This window comes from Rhopalosiphum padi, chromosome 2 (assembly GCF_020882245.1).
Source record: "Rhopalosiphum padi isolate XX-2018 chromosome 2, ASM2088224v1, whole genome shotgun sequence".
In the NCBI taxonomy this organism is placed as follows: Eukaryota; Metazoa; Arthropoda; class Insecta; order Hemiptera; family Aphididae; genus Rhopalosiphum; species Rhopalosiphum padi.
Window position 1 is genome coordinate 56,707,819 of NC_083598.1, and position 22,617 is coordinate 56,730,435.

Consider the following 22,617-nt stretch of genomic DNA (forward strand, 5'->3'; position numbering starts at 1 on the left):
AAAGAAATTGCTAATAATGTTATCAGTAAATTATGATATGTCTATCCTACACTCGTATACCAGGGTTGGGTAATATTAAATTCATTAATATGCAGGCACGAGCACCTTTCAATGGTTTCATGGCGGTCTCATTCTCGTTTGTGAATATATTACATAATTATTTTACGGTGGGTATACAGATATATTTTATACTGGCATTCTATTTGGAAATATATTATTACAGTATATATTTTTATTTGCATTGAAAAGTTTTTTTTCAATATTTTTCATGTTTTGTAAGAGTAATAGTTTTTAATTATTTCTCATCGTTTTTATTATATGACTATTTTGTATACATTTGTGATTTATATTCGTCAAATAGTAGGTGTAATATTTATATTTATGAATTATAGATTAATAAATGACATAATACAACATTAAAGTGTATAATATAATATGCATAGTATAATTTAGTATAGTGTTACCGAATCAAAGGAAACAATAACTGAATAAATTGTGTTATTACAATTAATAAATAATATTACAAACAATAAATAATTTCTTGTTCAAAAATCAATAATTTAATATTTTGTTTCTACTTTTCAAGCTGTTTGAATTCGTACGAATATAATTTGTTATTTTTAAATTATGTTTGAAAGAGATAACTATGTTTACACATTGTAGATTTTTTTTTATCAGTACTTGATGTTTTTATACGTTCAAATTATTTCTAATGGTATTTTTTTTATTGATTAGTCATATAGATAATAATAAAAAAAATACTAGATAGATTATGTTATATTATTATTATATTATTTTTGGTTATCACTTATATTTTTCAGAAAACTTTAAAATTACATAAAGTATTGTCAATACTCGTATATGATTATATTTACAGTGTAACATTATACTTCCGTAATCCTTGGTCATTTTGTCGTAACAACTCAATATAATAATAATAGAAGTACGCGATTAGGAGTGAACATTTATTTTATGTAGTAAGCACCGATAAATATATAAACTCTATAGTTTTTTTCTGGTCCGTTCACTACACACTCAATTGTTATAACATAATAAAATAATACCATTAAATATAATCGACACTATTTTTAACTTAAATTACCGTGTATATCATTTTAGAAACAAAATGCTCGATTAATTTATATGGTTTTCAATATCCATAATAAATTAATTGTTTAATTATTTGGTGCAAATGTTATAAATTGTTCTTTTATATTTTAACAGATTTAAAATGTGTTGAACAAAACGAATACGTTTTGAAACAGAATCAGGATTTCATTTTATTTATAAAATAGTATTGCTTCTTGTCATAAAAATAACGAGGAAGAGAGTACACTTGTTGTTATAGATTTAGTTTGACAGACAGATACAAAATAAATATAATTATATTTTGTATTTGTCAAATATTTTTCGCTACAACACAAGTAACTTGAAGGATAAAATATCATTATTATATTTTATTTGTGTTTGCCATGTAGTTGGTCAAATTTAAATAATTTTGCATGTACGTTTTAACAAGTTTATTTTTCTATAAAATAAAGGCCAGTATCATAAATTGTCTACCTACAATAGATTCTGATTCATATATAGGATTCGGTATTCTATTAAGTATATTTCTAAATTATACTGTACCGTGAGCATTAACTTTAGAAGTGACGTTGAGTTAAGGACATTGGCGACACTGGTATATACTTAGCACCCTGCCGCCATTGTTTGACCAATCCCCTCAAGTAACATTATACTCATCAGTCATCACGCCCATATTACGCCCGAGGCAATCGTCTTTTAACCTTTCCACCCATTAAATAGTAAATATGTCCCCGTCAACTGACAGTGAGTGTAAATATATATAGTGTATACTATGCAGTATACATGTTATATATAATCTCTATACTTCTCAACTGCATTTTTCTAACGTAATCAAAAAAGTTTTCGCTATTTTTATTCATGATTATACTTTGTCTTGAATAATAAATTACTATAATCAAATTTGATTTCAAAGTAAACAGGACTTGCAAATATAACCAATGCGTATTGCATTTCTTTCTTTTTTCTTTCTTGTCTCATCTCGTCCATTTGCAGCTGGATTTTCTTTTTATTTCCCCCGATGCCATTTCGTCAGATTTCGTTACTACGGTAACCTGAAATTCCATTACAAATGTTCGCATAAAGTATCAACTTTTTTTTATTTGATGTATCCTCCACCACCTTTCTTAAAACATCATTCATCCATTTTTACTTCATTTAGATATTATTTTTACATTTGTTGTGAACATATTTCTATGTTCTTAAATTCTAGACGTGATAAATAAAACGAATTCAACTATATATTATATTTGGTAACACTATACAATTTAAGTTTATACCATTCTACATTAAGGCGCATTGGTGTGTACAAATCTGTGACACGGTAAGCCCGGTAAGGGTATATTATTTTTTTAATTTTAACATATTTTTGAACCTAGTAACATTTTTGATGCTTGTTTGAGTAGTTTGATTATTCGTAACTTTGAGAATGATATTTGTTGTATTGAGTATTATGTGTATTGTGTATTATTACACAATCTGAGTATATTTATTTTATAATAAGTGTTAGTGATGGATTATGTTGTCAAATGTGTTGAGTTAAGAAACCATCTATTGATGGAACTTCATGGGGTTGAGTGACTATTTTTAGTCATTTAGAGGTAATAACACATTAAATTACAGAAAAATAAAAATAAAAATTTAAACGCTTGATGATGAGCATGACCGCTTACCGGAATTTCTACACACATGTAGTAATAGAATTAACGTATGTAACAGGTGAAGTTATGATGATGCATATTACAGTGGATATAGTGATGTATTCAATGAAAAATTTGAGGTTTCTGTACGTACTGATACTCTGAATATTCGTTGAAAGTTTTTTTTTTATAAATATTTGCTTTAGTTGGAAAATCGATCAACGATCACTGGGTGGTGTGTGGCGGTCACATGTGGTGGACGTTTATGTGCTAACGTTTGAGCGTTAAAGCCACATAAAATACGGTTCGACATAAAATTATTTTATTTCTTTATCGTTTCGTTTTGCGCTTTGAAATTGCATGGTTCATATTGTCATGCTATAGCTACGTAATATGTATAGCTCGTTTTCGATTAAAATGATTACGTAACTACTAAGTAGAATAGATTGAATTCCTCGCCGACTATATTATATTTACGAGTAGGATATACGTAATATAGGTTCCGGAGACACTAACGTTTATAACGTGTTCGATTTTACGACTCATCTTTACAATAAAACTAGTATACGACAGATATAGGTATTTGTAATGATATATAGGTTTCGACATTTATCGTTTTATCGATGTACGCAATTTTAATTTGAAATTTAATAAAATAACTGCACAAAACTATGACATTTTTATTCTCGACTTTGGGTGGTTATTTCATTTTTGTTATTTATTTTCTCTTACGTTTATCGTGGGATTACCGCGCGTAAACACGAATTCGTTTTATATACAGCGGTACCACTTAAATGAGAGATTTGTGTTAGGTACATTCCGAGCGTATAAAATTGTTTCATTAATCCACCCGCAACGTACATCTGTTAGTCGCTGCTAATGCAAGGTCTTTATTGAAGAAACGAAGGAAACTCGAGAGTTTATTATAGTGTATTGTTTCCTTATTGTGTGTGTGTGTCAAAGTTGATATTTACCAATTAAAGTTTATAAACAAGTTTTTATATTTTGACGCATTCCCTCGTAATATATACATTTTTAAGATTATATCTTATACAATATTTACGTTGTTTCACCATCATAAAATATCGTTTTCGTTAGGTATACATATATACATACAATAAATATATATTAATACATATTACATACCTATTATAATGTATAATATTCATTAATTTCATTATTTTTTTTAATAATGCTGTTGATTAATATAAAGGATAATATACAATAGATATATTTAAAAAAATTTTATATTGTTGTTTTTTTATTTACAAATTAATTAATTAGTTAACCACACGCACAATGACCATAATAATATAGTTATATAAATGAACGATTTTAATATAAAATAAGTATAAAACATGTAGGTACAGTACAATTTTACTATCAGTTACATATTACAGCAAATAATAAAACTAATAAGTCATAAAAGTGTAGGGAGTTATCGCATATATTACATAGTAGTCAGACAGATATGTTTACGACAGAGACGAAATAACTTACAAGTGTTCATACTAATATTTGTTTAATTATTATGATATTATTGCAGATGATTGATGTATAAATATAGTATATTTAGCTCATTAACGTAATCATACGATAATGTAATTTATTGTTATAAATAGTCTAGTGTAATTATATTATAATAGTACTTATTATATGTCATATTCATTTTCGCGATTTTCATAATTTGTATTTTATATTTCAAGTGTTTAATTTCCCTTCCTTGTATGATAATGTAAAATTTTCAACAAAATTTAATATGATAAATGCGGGTGAATTAAAAGTTATAGTGATCTAATATTGTTTTAAAAGTTTAAGCTAACAATCGTATTTATGATGAATGGTGTCTTCAGTCTTGAAATAATAACATTCCTAAACCCGGACAATTGGTGGAAATTCAGTTTATTCAATGTAATTTGCTAATTCATAATCACGAAAATGGAAAATGTTCGTTTATTAAGGTAAATTATTGTATACTATTTGCGTAGTTTATTGTCTTTCTGCTTTTATTTGACGCAGTTATTATGATGGCTATCTGTACTCGGAAACACTTATTTATAATTGTTTTTAATCGGAACATTGTATAATGATAGTTTCAGTTTTTAAATAATTATGAAGTTAAGTTGTTTGTTGATAAATAAAATGAAAAGCGGTAGTAATGATTACACAGAGCTTTCTGAGCTTTTTTGAGGTCAATTCAACAAGAAAAAAAAAGAAAAGATAATTAAATCAGTTTTTTTATGTCGTTACTGTAACTATTAAATACTTATAAACATATAGGCTAATGTTTTATAATACTTAGTATATTTTGTTAATTTATATTGTTATATGTTCTATGAGAGCTTTTAGCGTAAATCCCAAATATTTAAAGTAGATTACTGGTATTTATTTAAACCACAGTTGCGATTGATTGGATAAGGGTTTTATTTGTTCTCGAATTTCTTTTACTATTCTATATGTTATTTTTTGTTGGCTAAAAGGGTTCTACAACTTTATAAAACAGTTTTTGGGTAGTATACTTCTATGGCAATATTTCAATACAAATTGAAAGTCTTTAAATATAAAATTATCTAAAGCTCAAACTAAATAAATCAAGCAACATTACCAAACGCAACAATAACTTATATTGTTTTTATTTTTTAGACTTCAAAAAGCAATAAAAGTTTTCATCTTTGAAACCCGAAGTACTTTGTATATGTTATTTAGGTGTCTGGTTAGGTCGGCTATAAATTTAAAAGGATTGAAACACGAGAATATCGTTTTAAAGCGTTTTTAGTAATTCAAGTATATCATTGTAAAACCAATAGCTGTCTCGTTTTATATTTAGGAGTAACAATATAATATGTACTATAACAATACACCTACATTGATTTTTCCCATGAATTTTGATTTGGTAAATTTTTATTGATTGATTTTATTTATTTTTAAACCTATATTTTAGGTAATAACTATTTTTTTCTCTTTAAAAGATTTTTCTACTTAATGGCAGCGCAGCAGAACTTATTAAGGTTTGACTATGGTTGTAATTTGTAACTAACTTTACAATATTATGATTTCATTTATAAACGAATTTTTACTTCCTTAAAATGTCAAAGTCGGTAATATTAAAAAAAATAATAAATAAATCACAAATATACTTGGTAAAGCATTTAATTATCGTTTTAGTTTTAGTTTTTAGATTTTTAAGTTTTTGTGAATGGTTATTGTTGAATTGTTCTATAAAGTTATTTAATTGGTGTTATTTTATAATTTCTTTAATTATAACGGTTATATATCAATTATCTATTTTTATTAGTAAATAAAGTATATTTGCACATAAATTATTATCTCCAGTTTGGTGGTTTTCTTACTGTGTCATGAAATAAGAATTGTTATTACTATTTTTATAATTTCTACTGATTATCTTAATCTGTATTGTTCTTAAAGTAAAATATTTTTTGTTTATTTTTTTTTTGTGGTTCATCCTGTTTTGAAGTAAAAAATTCTCTCCAATCTTTAATAGAAAGGGTGGTTTATGATTGAAAATTAAATTTAGTTTCTACTTAGGAAGATCAAAAATATATAATTTAAAAATAGCCCACTGTTTTTAAAATAATTAAGATAAAAGTAACAATAAACAGTGATAAACCAGACTATTTATTCAACGCCTGTTTTTAAAGAAATTGATTTTTTTTTGAAATATAATTTATTCAGAAAGAAATTATCGCAGAAACTTGAAGTTATCATCAAATATTAAGATAATTATTTTCAAGACAAATTATATAATTTTCAAACAGTATTAAATATTAATCGTCTACTTCACTCAGAATCATTTTTCATATAGTTAAAATGATTTATCATTAAATTAAACTTTAACGTGCATCCATTAAAGTGTCCTACTCATCATTAAGTTCCTCGTTTTATTTTATTATAACTTCTAGAAGCGGTAACAATTATGGTATTCTTTTAGCTAATGTAGTTATACCTTCTCTGGCAGCTTTGCACCGAGAAATAGAAGTTATATTATTAAATGGTACAGAATTGTTTTAGCTTGTAGCGTAAATACATTACACTGATATTTTACAGTCATAACTTTTTTTTATATATGGTGATATTTTTTGTAATTTTTATTATTGAAATTATCGACATTATACTCAATACTCATACTTTACTATTTGTGTTTATGTGATAAATTGTTTTTATTTCTTATAGTTCTATATCTAAAACTAAATTTTATAATATTCAGTGTATACAAACTATAGCGTATCGCAATGTAATATATAGATAATAAATATTTATAGGATGTAAATAAAAATTACGGTTATTTAGATACATTTTCCGAATGATTTTATTTTATATTTAATGATTTTTATCTGATAATTATTTATTTTAGTGTTATAGTTTCATTTAAAGTTTGATATATAAATCAATATTAAGCTTAAAAATCAAAATTAGTACTCTATAGTATAGTATAGAAACTAGCATTTAGTTGATTATAGTTCTATAAGTTTTATAAAGTCCTGTAACTATCATTATTATTGAACATGCTTGAGGGAGTTAATTTTTGGAATTTTTCAGTATAGCACGAGTATAGTTTCTCGAATAGTTTTCGAGAAAATAGCGAATGAATGAAATATAAAATTCAGTGAGTTATTGTTTTAACACTGTGTTGACCATTTTCTTGCAAATCGAGCTCGGTACAGAATTATTTTTTTCTTTTCTTTCATAATTCAAAGACACCCGCTATATTGCCACAATGAATTTATTGAGGAGGATCAAGGTGGTCGGTGGGTTTAATTAATAATAAACGAAAACTTGCGAATAGTTTTCTTTTCTTGCTAAAAACATTTTAAACTTGGCTATAGCTACCTATATTCATTGTAAATATTATGCGTTAAAGATATAAAAAGGTGCAAATAAAATAAAACTTGTTTAATATTTTTCTTGTTTATTTCAGAGATATTCGTTAACTTATATTGTTTAAATTCTTTACGTAGTGGCAGCAGTCACACTATTACATGCACATTGCATAGGCTATACAATATAGTGATGTCGAGAAATTTTTCTTTTTTGTCACTTAAATCATCTTAAGTGTTCTTATACATATAACCTACCCCTAGGTAGGGTATATCTACCCCTCTTCACAAACTACAGATCGTATATAACGTAGTAAATATTTTATACTGTACATATATAATATGAATTCTTTTAGTGTTAAAATGTTAAAATGATAGCCATTTTTATTTTATATGTAAAATATACATTTATTATGGTCATTTGATAAAACTGAGTTTGTATGATACTCAACGAAAAGAAAAATGTCTTCCATAGGTAGGTAATATACAGTATACAGTATATACGTTAGTATACGATTAGTTGTACAATCTCTCGTTAGTCAAACACCATGGCTTAAGATTCCCTCCCCCCTATTTATGAACCCGTCACCCGGCCTGGTAAATTTGTTTTTGCGAATCACGTGATTCAAAATACTAATACTAATAATAATAATAATAATACGTACTACACACATACCCCCTTTACGCCGTCACTGCAAACAACGACCGCAAGACGACCCGACACCGATTGTGTGCAGCACACGCATTGTACATAATGTATTTTATTGCCATTTGCGCGGTGGATCGTTCGATTATGGTTGTATGTGTACGTGTATGTGTGTTGTCAGTTGGGGTGTAAGTGGAGGCGGGTGTATAGGAAACGATTGGAAACGTTCACCGATGCCGTGTGCGTAGGTATATATATATATTTAATTTATCTGTTATTATTAATACATGGGCCGATTTACTGTGGTATAGATGTTGTCGCTATTTTACCACGGTTGAAGTTAGTCCGTCTTTGTCCCGCTTTACCGAAATAAGGCCCGAGCGAGTGTAATGTAAATAAGCGTAAAAGTATAATATTATAGATCTTTGTGATGGTGGTAGACTGGTGGAGAGGTGCTGTGGACTTCAGTCGATACGGAAGAGAGCAGTCTCGGAGGGATTGAAATTCATACGATCCGTGGGGGCTCTAGCCCGCAGTGTATATAGTATATATATTACACAGATATATGTGTAGTGAAACTATGTATAGATTTATATAATATATATATATATATATATATATATATATTAAACAACACCATCCCGCGGCGTCGGGGTTGGCGTGCGCTAAGGGTGTGCGAGGGGTGGGTGGTTTCTAAATATATACACGAAAAAAAACGGACCGACAGACTGGCCAAAGTTTTGGGACTTCAGTTCCTCGTATCGTCGTCGCGTAATACATGCAGCTATAGATCGTCATTGCTAAACACGCGTATTATACTAAATAATATTTATCGTCTAAACATAATATATCGCATTCCGTCCACCCCCACGGCACGTGCATAAAATACTTTACGTCAAATCATCGTTATCGAGACCTCCGCTCTCCCCATCAAAGTACACCGTCACTCTGCGAACCCTCTCCGCTGCCGCGACACATACGCATATAATATATATATAAAATATAGGGCGAACGAGCCTTATCGATTGGCTGAATTGTGTCCCATTATGTGACCTCCTACCCTCTCGCCACATTTTACCGTCACGAGGCCATGGCGCGGTGACCATAACCTCCTTCAGGACATGATAATAATATATCGCTGTTTACTCAAGATCGAGAAGTCTATAAGTATACGTGAGCACACGTCGTCGTAACGTCAGCCGTAGGTGAGCAGGTTACCTATATATAGGAATATTTATATTTGAGAATAGCGGATTGTTGGAGTATTTCGGGATCGAAATGATTGGCATACGACTTAGCCCTCATAGAGTTAAATATAACGTGTCGTGATTATCGTCGCCTGTTGTGATGGGGTTGTAAACACATTTTTTTTTCTAACGCGGCTGGTGTTTGACGGCAGTAAACGCGGTCACGGTGTGTGGTGGCCGTCTTTTTTCGCTATTTTTTTCTTTTCCAACCGTCGTGCAATTATACGCATATATATATATATATTATATACATTACACACAATACGCGTATCTGCCGTCGCGGCGGTAATTCCCGATCGCGCATGCGCGCACGCGCTCGTCGGCCGTCCGTCCGTCTGTCCGTCGCTGAACGGGACGACACGCGCGCGCGGCGGCCGCCGGGACACCGCTAGACGGCGCCCGGTCCCCCGCCGAACTGAACAACGCTCGCCGCTCTGCATCGCACCGAGGAGCAGCGCACGCCGGCGACGTCGCTCCTCCGCTCGATCTCTCGATCAATCCGCTGGGTCGCCGCCGCCGTAGAACCGCGTATCGCTGGCCGCCGACGGAGCTCTCTCAGTAGCACGTTAACCGTCGCCGTCGCTGCCGCCGTCGCAGCAGCAGCAGCGCGCCGTGTCACCACGTTATTACGCCTCCGCCGCAGCCGCTCCGCCCGCACACGGTACGTCATATTGCCTCCGCATCGTTGTGCATAATAATAATATTTTAATATTACATTGATAATTTTTTTCTATTTAACAGAGGCGGCCCGAGACCGAGAATTTTTTTAAAAAAAAATTTTATTTTTATTTTTTTGATCCGAGACTCTTTCTTATCGTACACCCGTCCGCAAACGAGATCACGACTCGTATATTATAATAATAATTGTTCATCAAATTAATACCAATGGGAACAGCGTAATAGTCCCATCCGTCTATACGCTTCGATGTCAAGATCATTATATTATAAATATTATTACTAAATACTATTTTCTATAAATATCCGTTGTTTTATCTATTTTAAATCAATTTGTATTTTAGTATTGTTCAATTTAAATTGTATAACCGTACAATATCTGTACGTACTACATACCTATACATATTTTATGTCTGTACTCCTCAAAAGTAAATTTATACTTCGAAAATTAAGTAAAATATAATTTGCCCATAACGAATTCCCATCACGTAATCACGTAATTTTTTTGGTTCGGCAAACCATCAAAAGTATGTTTGATCCGCCTCTGTTAATATAATATTTTGTATACTATATAATATATATTAATATATCGTTAAACCTAGTTTATGTTCATATATTATACAGTTTTGCCCGGCATAATCCGACGCAACTTTCTCGATCTCTGACGTCGCCACCACCGCCGCAGCTGACATGCTTTATATACAGAGTTCCTCTAATCTACATATGTGATCTACGATTTTTCACAATATATTATTTTTATCTCGAGCTCTACCTTTATTATACCCGTATAGAATATGTTTATAATAACGCGATGATGTATTTTCTCGTCGATCACCATTCACAGTTCTGAGATTTCCGAATTTTGATCACGATCTATTTTCGTTCCGTTCGAGTAGGTATACATATTATAATGCGCGTTGTTTGAGAATATATTACACTCTAATATTGCACGAATATTCGAAAATCACGTCTAAATTGTGATATATAGGTACTTGTGTAGATAAATGTACGTTCATTTATCGAATGTTAAATGCGTTATGTATTATACTATAATGTATTATTATATAATACTAGTTATCTGTTTGAATAAACCGTGTGTTTTGAAGTCACAAAAGTATCTACCTATCAAGGAAAAAAAATTATTTTTAAAATAAACATTGTGTGATATAAATGAATATTATTAATACTTTAAGTTAATGAATTTTGAATATATTTTAGTGTAGGTAAATATTATATAACGTACATATGCTTTGAACATCGCGTATATCCGTCCGGAGGGATATTTACATTTTACGATACAAACATAAATGGGGAATTGTACGTTACAGTCTTACGTAATATCCATTATTTTTGTATCAAAGTTAGTGACCCCATTTAATTTAATTTAAATTTGTGTTTCATTAAAACAAGCAAGTATAATATCTATACATACTTCTGTATAGGCAGGTAAAAAGTTTACGAAACGCTAATAAACGTATATTTTATTACAGACCGTTTATTTAAATACGATGAACACCTGTGCAAGTGAACTTTTTTTATTTCTCGAATGAAATTATTTTGGTCTGACTTTATCGTATTTTTTTGTACTTTATCTTTACATTAGTTTAAATTTCATATTTTTATTATTTAAATTATATTTCGATATACTGTAATTTAATGATACATAATATTATAGACTATAATATCTATATATTTGTGATCTAATTTTTTTATTTTTTAAAATTTTAACTTTTGGAATAGCTATTCATTTTTTTTATTATTGCTCATATTTTTTGAATATAGTGGTATATACTATATATTATACAAATATCGAATATCGAACCGATATAGTTTTTATTTTATTTATAAGTCCTTAAAGTTTATAGATAAGAGTGGTAAAAGTTGCAAGGAATACCCAGCAAAATAGTTATGCTCTACTTCGCTCAACTATATATAAACTCAAAATTCTTATAAATAATTAAATTTATCGGTTCGATATCTAACAGTATTGGAAAAATTATTCGAATATAGCAAAAACTTAAATGATATGACCAAGATAAAAAATATGTAGGTGTATACCAACATATTGTGTATATCGTTATCTGCAGTTATTACTTTAAATTTTACCAACAAATGCTTTTTCCCTTCAAAAACGTAAAACTGTTAATACGACTACGATAATGTAGTCTGTCGTGTTGAATAAAAAATCGTCTGGTATATTTTATTCTTTATATTATGTACACGATATACATTATAACATTATGCGTTAACGAAAAAAACAATACGTACTAAGCGTATAATAGGTTTATAGAGGACGCGCGTGAACAATAAGTCGCGAGCTATATAATGTAGTTGTGTGTATAGTGTATTTTATATATATCTAATATGTAATGCAAGTATATAGTTTTCACGTACTGCGTATTGTACTTTATTCGAAAATAATAACAACAAACGAGATTCGTGCGTGTTTTAGTAGCGTTCGTATCCTTTCTCTCTCTCTATCTCTCTCTCTCTCTCTTGCTCTATCTCTCTTACTATCTCACTATATTTACGTGCGATATTATAAACGTACGCTGTCGCGAGACATCGTAATGTTATTGATAGAGGCTTTCGGAAAATAAACTATAATAATATAATATATTGTAGTTGTTGAGCTATTAATAATAATAATAATAGTAATAATTATATAATATACATATATATATATATATGTATAAGCCACTAGTGTAAAGATAATTTTTTAAACGTTTTTAATTTTTGTTTGTTTTGATTTTTATATTTTTTCATTTAAACGAATTCGCGTATTATATACTAAAGGAAGGTGTTGTTGGTGTGGAGATGAGTGGCTTTATAAAATAATTATAATATTACTATATTAGTCGTTATGACATAGTGGTACTAATTTATATGCAATATCTTTAAAAATTAAAAATTTCGAAGCAAATTGAGAACATACATATCACACCCATTACCGTGTACTATAAACGGTGTAAAATTATTACCTTTAGTTATGCGTAAAACGATTGATTTCGTGGTGGTTCAAACATATTCAGTACATATATTATAACGCATATTACATATGTATAGTGTCTTTGGAACGTGAATAAATATAAGTTATTTTGGCTTAAGAATTCGTTTCTCATTCGTCTTTTAACGGCATATATTATATCTTTCTTGCTATAAGTTTGTTAGCGGATATAATATATACATAAAGAAGGACGGTACGTGTGTATTAGTTGTGCGGCGGCGTTGAACAAAATTTAAGAGTAGGTACATATAAGGTACATTATATTTATACAATACAGATACGTGCGTAAAATATCAACCTACTCCAGCTACCCCTATCCAAATTTAGCTTACCGCGTTGGGATCGAGAAAGTTTTCGTTGTAATTGCGCTGGTGAAACGATATACAAATGTGCGCGTTTGTGTTTTTCATAACAATATGCGTTTTAGGACGTGCAAACGGAGACGAGTAGATGACCATATCTACCACTTATATTATATTTATATAATACTCCCAGGAAAATGGAGCTGACTGAACGATTAGACGTCACGATCGCTTTTCCACGCTCCTCGGCAATTGACAGACGACGACGAAGACGAACTACTTAAGCGGCTTGAATACTACTCTGGAAACGACGAAAAAATATAGTTCAATGAGGTGTTATATGATTTTTAAGAAATTTTTTTTTTTGTGAAACGTGTGCTCAATTTTTTTTTAATTCGGAATACGCCGGCCGTATAATATAGTAATAATAATAAATAAGCAAACTAAACTAAATTGAAACAACCACGTAGAGAATGCGAATAACACGCAGCCGGCCGGTAAGGCGAGAGCGCGGCTACGGCCACGTGCCATGATGAGCTGATGGATGACGACGGGCCGGCAGCGGCGGACGACGCGGCAGCGGCGATCGAGCAGCAGTTGGAGAAACAGCAGCGTGAAGAGGCGGAGAAGAAGCGACTGGAGGAGCTCCGGGAGCGGGTGCTGTTCTACTTGACCACTTTCTTCATACTGCTAGGCATCGTCAGTCTGTTTGTGTTTCTGTTTTTGGTGCCGTTCCTCATCGAACCGGCCATCACGACCATACTGATGGAGTTCGACGAAACGCCCACAACGTGCGTGACCGCGCACTCAGAGATCCGCGAGGGTGCCTCCAACTGCTCGCTCCCGGGTGGCTGGGCGTCGTGCCGGGAGGGCTGCACTCGAGAGATATATGAGTGCGCGCAGATATTCGTTAACTACACCGTGCCCGGGGACCGGGCGAGAGACTTGAATGCCCGACATCAGAGGTCGTTGCTCGTACGCGGCTACCGGCCCATCGAGCCCGAGCCGGCCTCCGGGTGGACGTATTCCCTAGCCCGCATATACCCCAACGTCAAGGGGTGCGGTTATCCACCTCACCTCAACTGCACCGAGTTCCGGGTCAGGTACTTTGAGGTGGGCGCCAGCTACCCGTGTTACTACAGCCGTGTCGAACCGTGGGTGGTCATCACCGAATTGGACTTGGCCAAGAGCACCAGACAGCTGGTGTACTCTATGGTGTTTCCTATACCGTGTTTCGTCGTGTCCGTCGTGTACGTAGCGCTCGCGTATTTTTGCGTGTACGCCGGCCGGCACCGCAAGCCCAAAGTTAAGCGTCGCGTCGTCCGACGAATGGTTGGCGGTGGTGGCGTTACTGGAAGCGGTGTCGGTACTGGAAGTGCGGCGGGCTATGGTTGTGGTGGTGGTGGCGGTTCCGCTTCTCGGGCTAAATCTGGTTCGGAGGCTACGCCGCTTACCAACAACAGCAGTGCCGCTGCCGCGCCGACTTCGCCCATCGGCACCGGAACGCCCGGCAGCGAACAGTTGTACCGTCGACGAGGCGACCGAATTGATATCAATGACTACGACGACGACGATGCGTCCGAAACGTATTACGGCGATCAGCTCAGGTCCACGTTGGGCGTGGACGACTCCATCGCCGACTATGTGAACGCGCTCCGCCTTTCTGAACACACGCTCAGACAATCAGACTCGAATGAACCGTCCAGGGGCGAGTGGTCAGACGAAAATGACGACTGTGAAGCGAGTGTGTGCGATAGCAGCATCGAACGGTCGGTAAAAACCGTCGCCACCTCCGCCTCACAGTTTCCAACTAATTCCACTGGGTATGGTTCTTAATTTTTTTTCACTTTTGCTTCATTATCGTTAGTTTTTATTTTCCAAAGATAATTAAACGGACCATTGCTAAAATTAACTGTTTAAACTATATGATTATTTATTTAAGTTTCGATATGTTTTTAGGGTTATTTATATACATAAAATCGGTACCTAATCAGTAGAAAATTGATCACATTATAATACAGTCAACAATTGTATTTTACAACATCGATTATAGATTTAATTGAAAACGCGTTAAAAATAAAGAACTTCCCGTTGTTCTTTTTTTTTTTCTATATCTGTCATAGTTCGAAAGCTCACGAAAAGAGAATTACGGCTAAACTTAGGATTAAAACAACGCATTAACATGTGTAATACTACATGTTATAGCGTATTTACATACGTCCCGTCCTTGCTGTTTTTCATGCGTCCGTTAATTTTAAAGTAGTTTAATCGTACACATCTTTTCACCATCTATACGTTAATTTTCCGTTACCCTATTTAAGGACTGTAGTCTCTTTAAACTGTTCGTGAAAACTCTCCACCAAATTTAACTTGACTTTGTGTCTGAGCTTTAAATTTTTTTCATGAAACCATACAAGTTTATTGTATAACAATCGTAATAACGGAATTCATACTGCAGACTCTTTTTGTTTGTTATAATAATATTTTCTTAATTAACAGAAGAAAATCATCACACATTTTTCTTGGAAATGAAAAGAATTTAAGAAACTCAAATCTTACTTATCGTGTTTATACAATATCTTAAATTTAACAAGTATTGCGAATTAGCTTATATAGTTATGTATCTGATTGACTTTGTTTTCTTTCCTTTTAAAACCTAACCAAGAAAATCTCACATTATCCATATATCGGTTACGTAAACAATATTTTGGTACTAGTTTATAATTTTCCCCACAATAGTCGGAGAAATGTGTGTTTTGTGTATATTTCACATTTATAAAAGTTGTATATATAAAGGATATGAAAAAAAAATAATCAATTATTTATGAAATTGTCACTAGTGTGAAACTGACAAAACACCCGGGGTTAGAAGATACTTTTTCCGTCAATCTTGGGACGGGAGGGTTCTAAGTCAGTATGTATAGTATATTATGTATGACGTATAATTGAATAACGTAATAAGAATGCTATACGTATTGCTTGCGAGTGATTTATTAATACCAGTATAATTGTATACTATACTAGTAATTCGAATATTTATTATTTTTGTATACAGTTTCCTGTGTATTATATTGTTTGATTATGTAGATTGGATGTTGAGTATAATATTGTTGATTTGTAAATACTGTTTTGCACACAATTACGGAAACGATTAAAGTAATAGTAATAATAATAATCGAACGTTCATAAAAATTACATATCATCACCTTAAAGCAGCGAGTGCCCGTCGTTGTTCTAGTTTTTCATCAGCTTATTTGTAATATATGTTTTTTAACTAGCGATCATCGTGTTGTACTTATTCTAGTGCAGCTATTATTATAACTTAATAATGTAATGTATAAAGATGTGTCGTTTTTGCGTTTCATCCGAAGATTCCGTAGAAATCTTAGCGAAAGGAATTGCATACACCACCGTGATGTAACAATATAATATATATATATGTTAACAGTGTTAACACCCACGTCACAATAACACTGCTATGTTGTACGTATACACAAAAATGTTTTACGTGCCCCGTAAGTTTTTGGCTAATAAGTTAGAAAAGTATCATCCCCTTATATCATTGTATTATATATATATAAAAAAATATAATCTCGTGATGATACTTGTATATGGTGAAAATAATTCAAAGAAATTTTCGAGCATGAAGTGGTTGTCGCGTACCAAACTTTAACATTTTCACGCGATAATTAGAGAAACGCAATGGGTATACCTATTAGTTTAATCGTGCCCGGCAGGCCGTTTCGTTAATAATAATCGAGAAGATTATTTAACGCGCTGTGTCGCAGAATAATTATTAATTTAATACATTATTATATACATCGTATTTTATCGACATGACGCTGTCATGTACACGTTCCCTCCTCGTATTATTTTTTCTCTCACCGACCATCGAAACAATCGTAACTACGATATTGCGGTTTAGCGTAAACGTGCTATACCGTAAGTTTTCGCTTAAATGTAATATATTATACATATATACTCGTAATTATTAATCTCATATATTTTGTTGATTCAACGACAATTTTTTTTTCTAAGTCAGTTTTTGAAATTTGTGTATAAGATTGTCATTTAACCGAAACACTCTTGAATTATTTCTGTAATCCTATTTATAGTAATCATTTATTGTAAGAAATAATAATAAAATATTTTGTAGTATTTCGTTTACTTATATATTTTGATTTACTATATATACTGGCAGGTAATGGTGTGTACGTTTTGTCGTTATTATATATTATGAAATTTATATGCACATTATGCGATATATATCATAGAATAAAATATGATATACCTAGTAAAACCACATCGTTTATCAGTGAGATATAGTCTGCAGTTTACTTGATGGTATATGATGGTAGAAACCTAATAATTATAATATTTTATCAGCGCACCGTTTTTTGTATAATACCACGCGACACGCGATATCATTATTTGAACTTTGAAAGTATATATTATACATATTATGTAGTTATTAAAACGATTTCATTTATACGACGAGTGGTTGCAATAATAATAAACAAATCGGTTAGTTTTAAACGCAGTCGCTCTTCCCGTGGCGCACTTAAGAACCCTTTTATTCGTGAGTGGTTTTCTCACAAATCAAAATTTTAAAATCTAACCGTTGTTTTCTCTTTTTATGCAATATATTCTAAGTCAGTTCCCACTGGGATTTTCCCACAACTTATGCTCCGGTGCTTAATTTATGATGTTCATGTGAATTTTATGTTAATGTTTGTACGCCGCTAATACGGCTTACAAATTTTTAATGCAAAAACAGGTCCAAAATAAATATTACATACGATATATAATTTATAAATTAAAAATTAAGTCGGTACATCAATATTATACTTTTAACTGCACAAATATAATATTTGTTTGATCATAAAATTATTGCTAATATCGATTCTATAGTAAATATAGTATATAGTAAATTCTATAGTTCTGTTATTTATTTTTGTTTGGTTACAGTAACACAAAATACAAATTATTAACTATTATTTTTCAAAAGCTATAAAATATTTAAATAATTATTCTAACTGGAAACCAATTTTTGATGTTTCGGTACCAAATACGGAACTACCGGCACGTCATATTGTTGTAGTAATTCTGACTCGAAGTTCCTCATTAAACATTGTAAGGATTTAATACGTATGTATTATAATAGCACTCGTATTTATTATACAGAGAATAAAGTTATAGTACTGGAGTATTCGACGTGTAAAATAATGTAGTTAACGTCATGAAATTAAATAAGTAGCTTATTTATTTTTTAAGTTTTATTGATAATAAAATAAAAAAATTATATAATATAGGTAGGCTTACAACTGCAGAGAAATATACATTTCCCCTTTATCTTATAATTTTAACTCATGAAAACGAGAAAACACTGTTGCCTGTCCTGCTGTATTTAGTTTTGTTTACAGAGACGTATTAATCGTCAATAGTATTTATATAATGTGCTATGTGCATGTGTTTGTATTACCACAGGCGCTATACCTTTATATGTATATATATGTCGCACCCATTTGATGAAATTGTCCATTTCATGAAAAATTATCCAGTTCATGAAATGGAAATCATTTTTTTCAACTTATAGTGAAATAATTAAAAATTTCTTATCATGTAATTTTTTCACCAAATGGCTACTTTGTGAAACAAAATATAATATTATTATATAATGTTTTTTTAAAAAATGTGGTTTTTAAGTAAAAATTAATTTTATAAATACACTCAACACTATTATAATGCTATGTACTATTTTTTGGACGACAATAACCGATATTATGTCCGCAAAATCATTACTATCGGCCGTAGTGTGTGTGTGTGTGTGTGAGTACGTGCATCGAACGTATTATACACAACACGTCATTATACGCTAGTCACAGATTTGCGTCCAACCGTTTTGTATATAAGTTTTTCGACTGTCCGACCGTATTAGGTCTCTATCCTTATAACGACCATCTACTGTCACCTTCACCGTTACTACCGATTGTCACCGTCACCATCACCTACTGCGAGTGTTGTCGTCTCAAGTGTCACCAGCCTCACGTTGACGTTTCGGTCATATTTTGTTATTTATTATTTCTTTTATATTATAGTTTATTATTTAATACCCGTTAGGTTGGCCAGCACATATTTTTACCTCCTCTAATCTTAGTAATTTTACCAATAGTAAGCCGTCGCTACGGGTAAACGGTAACTTTGTACGGTCAGACAAAATTTTAGATCGCAGAACGCGGACACTTAAAAATTAAATATAAATAAAGTAAATTTATTTAAAACGTTATAAAATATAGTATATTATACTATTAGTCAAAATAATCAGTTTAAATCAATTAAAAACGTGTACAATATAAACATATGTCAAAAAAGAGAAATAATGTTAAAACCAACATATATAATATATGGAATTTAAAAATTCAAAATTATTTCTTTGTTTTGGTGATGGTTACATAAAGTTAATAGCTTATTATTTTCACCAGAATTAGATTTTTGCTTTTTATGTAACCTATTGACACATTCGTCCAATTGTATTGCCCGCAAAACTGTCCAAAAACTCAAAGTATGTATAAGACACTTAGATTTACCAAATAATATTTTAACTTAATAACAATTTTAATAAAATTGTATATAATATATACATATGAATTATGTATATACTTTATGTAGTACAAAGTGTCCGCATTCTGCAATGTACTTTTTTACCCGACCGTACAAAGTGACCTAGAACCGTCGCTATGGCACAACGAGAAATTACTTGTTTCGTTATTTCAAACGCTCTACCGTAATATACAGTCCACACCTCAAAATGAATAACTATAAAATACTATACGTGATGCAACCAATGAAAGCCGTGTACACCAGAATAGATACCTATAGACAGGGCCCCCACATACAATATCGGGACTCTGTACTAAATGTTTATCCGGGCCCTTAATACAACTTAATAAAAATTACAATTAAATTTCAACGGACCCACGGGCCCTTAAAATAGCCGGGTCCCTGTACTCAAGGTCCATCAGCCCCTCCCCCTTGTGGGGACCGTGCCTATAGATAATCTTTATAAAACGTATCCATGCCTACAGCAATACTTAATTATAAAAACTTAGCCTAGTCGTGAAGCAGATTAGACATTAGACATATTAGATTAAATAAAATATATTATATTATATTATATAGTATATTATATTTTTATTTCACTAAATCTTACATTTTAATATAATATCATTAAAATATAAATATTGTGATGTATGGATTATGTATTATTACCACCAATGGCAGTATAATATTATAATATTATTAAACAGTTATATAATTATAATATTATATTTGGTTTCACCTAGTAAATGGTCATTTGATAAAACAAATTCTTGGTTATGAAATTTTAGTATCCATTTCGTGAAAATATATATCCACTTCATGAAATTTTTAATTAATTCACTAAGTGGAAAAAAATGGTTTCCATTTCATGAGCTGAATAATTTTTTCATGAAATGGACAATTTCGTCAAGTGGATGCAACATATTATATATATATTTATATCAGTTTTTTCGTTGAATTATAAAATTATTAAAAATAATAAAAATCTTATTACAGCTCGCGTCGCGGTTATTGCTGCTCATCGTATAAGTAGTAGGTATTTACGCGTTTTCCGCATCATTTCGTACACTTAAAATACGCGCAAACCGTTTTATTTGTGTGTTTATTCGGGTCGCGGTAAGCAAACATACTTGTGCGAAACCTATAATTTTCCGGGTAAATCGATTTCTCTCCTTGTAAACCGTATCTCTGCAGCAGCAATCGGCCAGGGTTGTATTTTTTTTTGCAGTCGACTCGTTAGCTTTCTTCTTGCGTCAATCGTATCTTTCGTATCGCGTATCTCCACGAGCTCGTTCATACCTTACGTGTGTGCGTGCTGTGTAAACGCGATAAATCTAAACGTTAATTATCGTCCCCGCCAGCGCTAAGTATATATACTATACACACACACACACACATATCTATACGCAGACACACGTAGATTTTGGGGTACGTGAAATATATATAGATGTGATTCGCCTCGTTACTTCGATCTTGACGATTTATCTGTTCACGTGTATATATATATATATATGTGTGTGTGTATGTGTGTATTTAGGAACATTAAAATCAGAGAAAATGGTGTCGGTGTTCGCAGTAGTGAATTGACTTTGGCGAAAGTCGCCCGCACGGACGAGGCTTTCCTGGGGTGCCGCGATGAGATGAAATCGTTGAATTTCCAATGAAACACGCGAGCGCATGATCTTCTTTTTCATCCCGTACCTACAACGCACCTCGCGACTCGCGAGACCGTTGACCCAATGACCCAATGACCTATTCAATATATTATAAACTCCAGACAACTAATAAACTAATACATATGAATGTAATCATAATATCATATTACTAAATGTGTCTAAATTACATTTCTGTAGCACACTTAATTTGTCGTGTTGTAAACGGCAACGATAATTATTATTATCATACTTTTCCAATCGAGTCTGTATAGCAAATCGTAATCTAGAATATATGTACTTAATAAAATATAATTGATTTCGAATTATCAAGTCAGCAATGGATAAAATGTCGTTCCGATGAACTTTAGTTAAATATCGTTTAAAATAACTAATCGGCTTATGATATTTTGATTTATTTATTTAAGCGCACTAGTGCATGACTTAAAATATAAACTTTTCGTATATAACTATCATGTTATAATTGCGTTTTATTCAAATAAACGAAAACACGATTTAGTAATAAGTAATGAAGCACGAAGAGCTAATTATGATGACGTTATGTGTTTGTCCAAATCTCCATAAAAATACGACCGCTGTTGCGGTATATTACCACGTATTATTACTTCGTACATCGTACGGAGCGTTGTGCGCTCGTATTGTTAAAAACTGTTGGGGTAAAAGTAGCTTATTTTGTATATTTAACAGCCGTCCGTGTCCCTCCGGGCGTTCTGATGGGTCTTTTTTTCCCGTATTATAATCACCGTCTACACTTGTGACTCACGAGCCGTAAAAAATAAACTTTTGCTTTCCAAAGCTCTCCACGAGAGTTCATCATAACGCGCCTGCGCGTACTCAAAACAGTAAAATAATACAATAATAATAATAATAATAATAATAATATAGCTGCATTGCGCGCGCCAAGAC

At 31.9% G+C, this 22,617-nt stretch overlaps 1 protein-coding gene across 4 annotated transcripts in view; it reads left to right on the top strand.

The window, feature by feature from the left end:
• Window positions 1-22,617, top strand: part of LOC132920311 (cilia- and flagella-associated protein 298-like) — a 55,745-nt gene that overhangs the window by 28,530 nt on the left and 4,598 nt on the right. The window contains exons 1-2 of one of the 4 annotated variants that reach the window (XM_060982586.1): window positions 9,885-10,115; window positions 13,564-15,261. The exons of the other annotated variants lie outside the window; for them this stretch is intronic. Coding sequence (XP_060838569.1) covers window positions 13,979-15,261 — 1,283 coding nt within the window. The 5' untranslated portion in view covers window positions 9,885-10,115; window positions 13,564-13,978. Of the gene's footprint in view, window positions 1-9,884; window positions 10,116-13,563; window positions 15,262-22,617 lie in introns of those variants that run through there. 4 annotated transcript variants of the gene reach the window in all.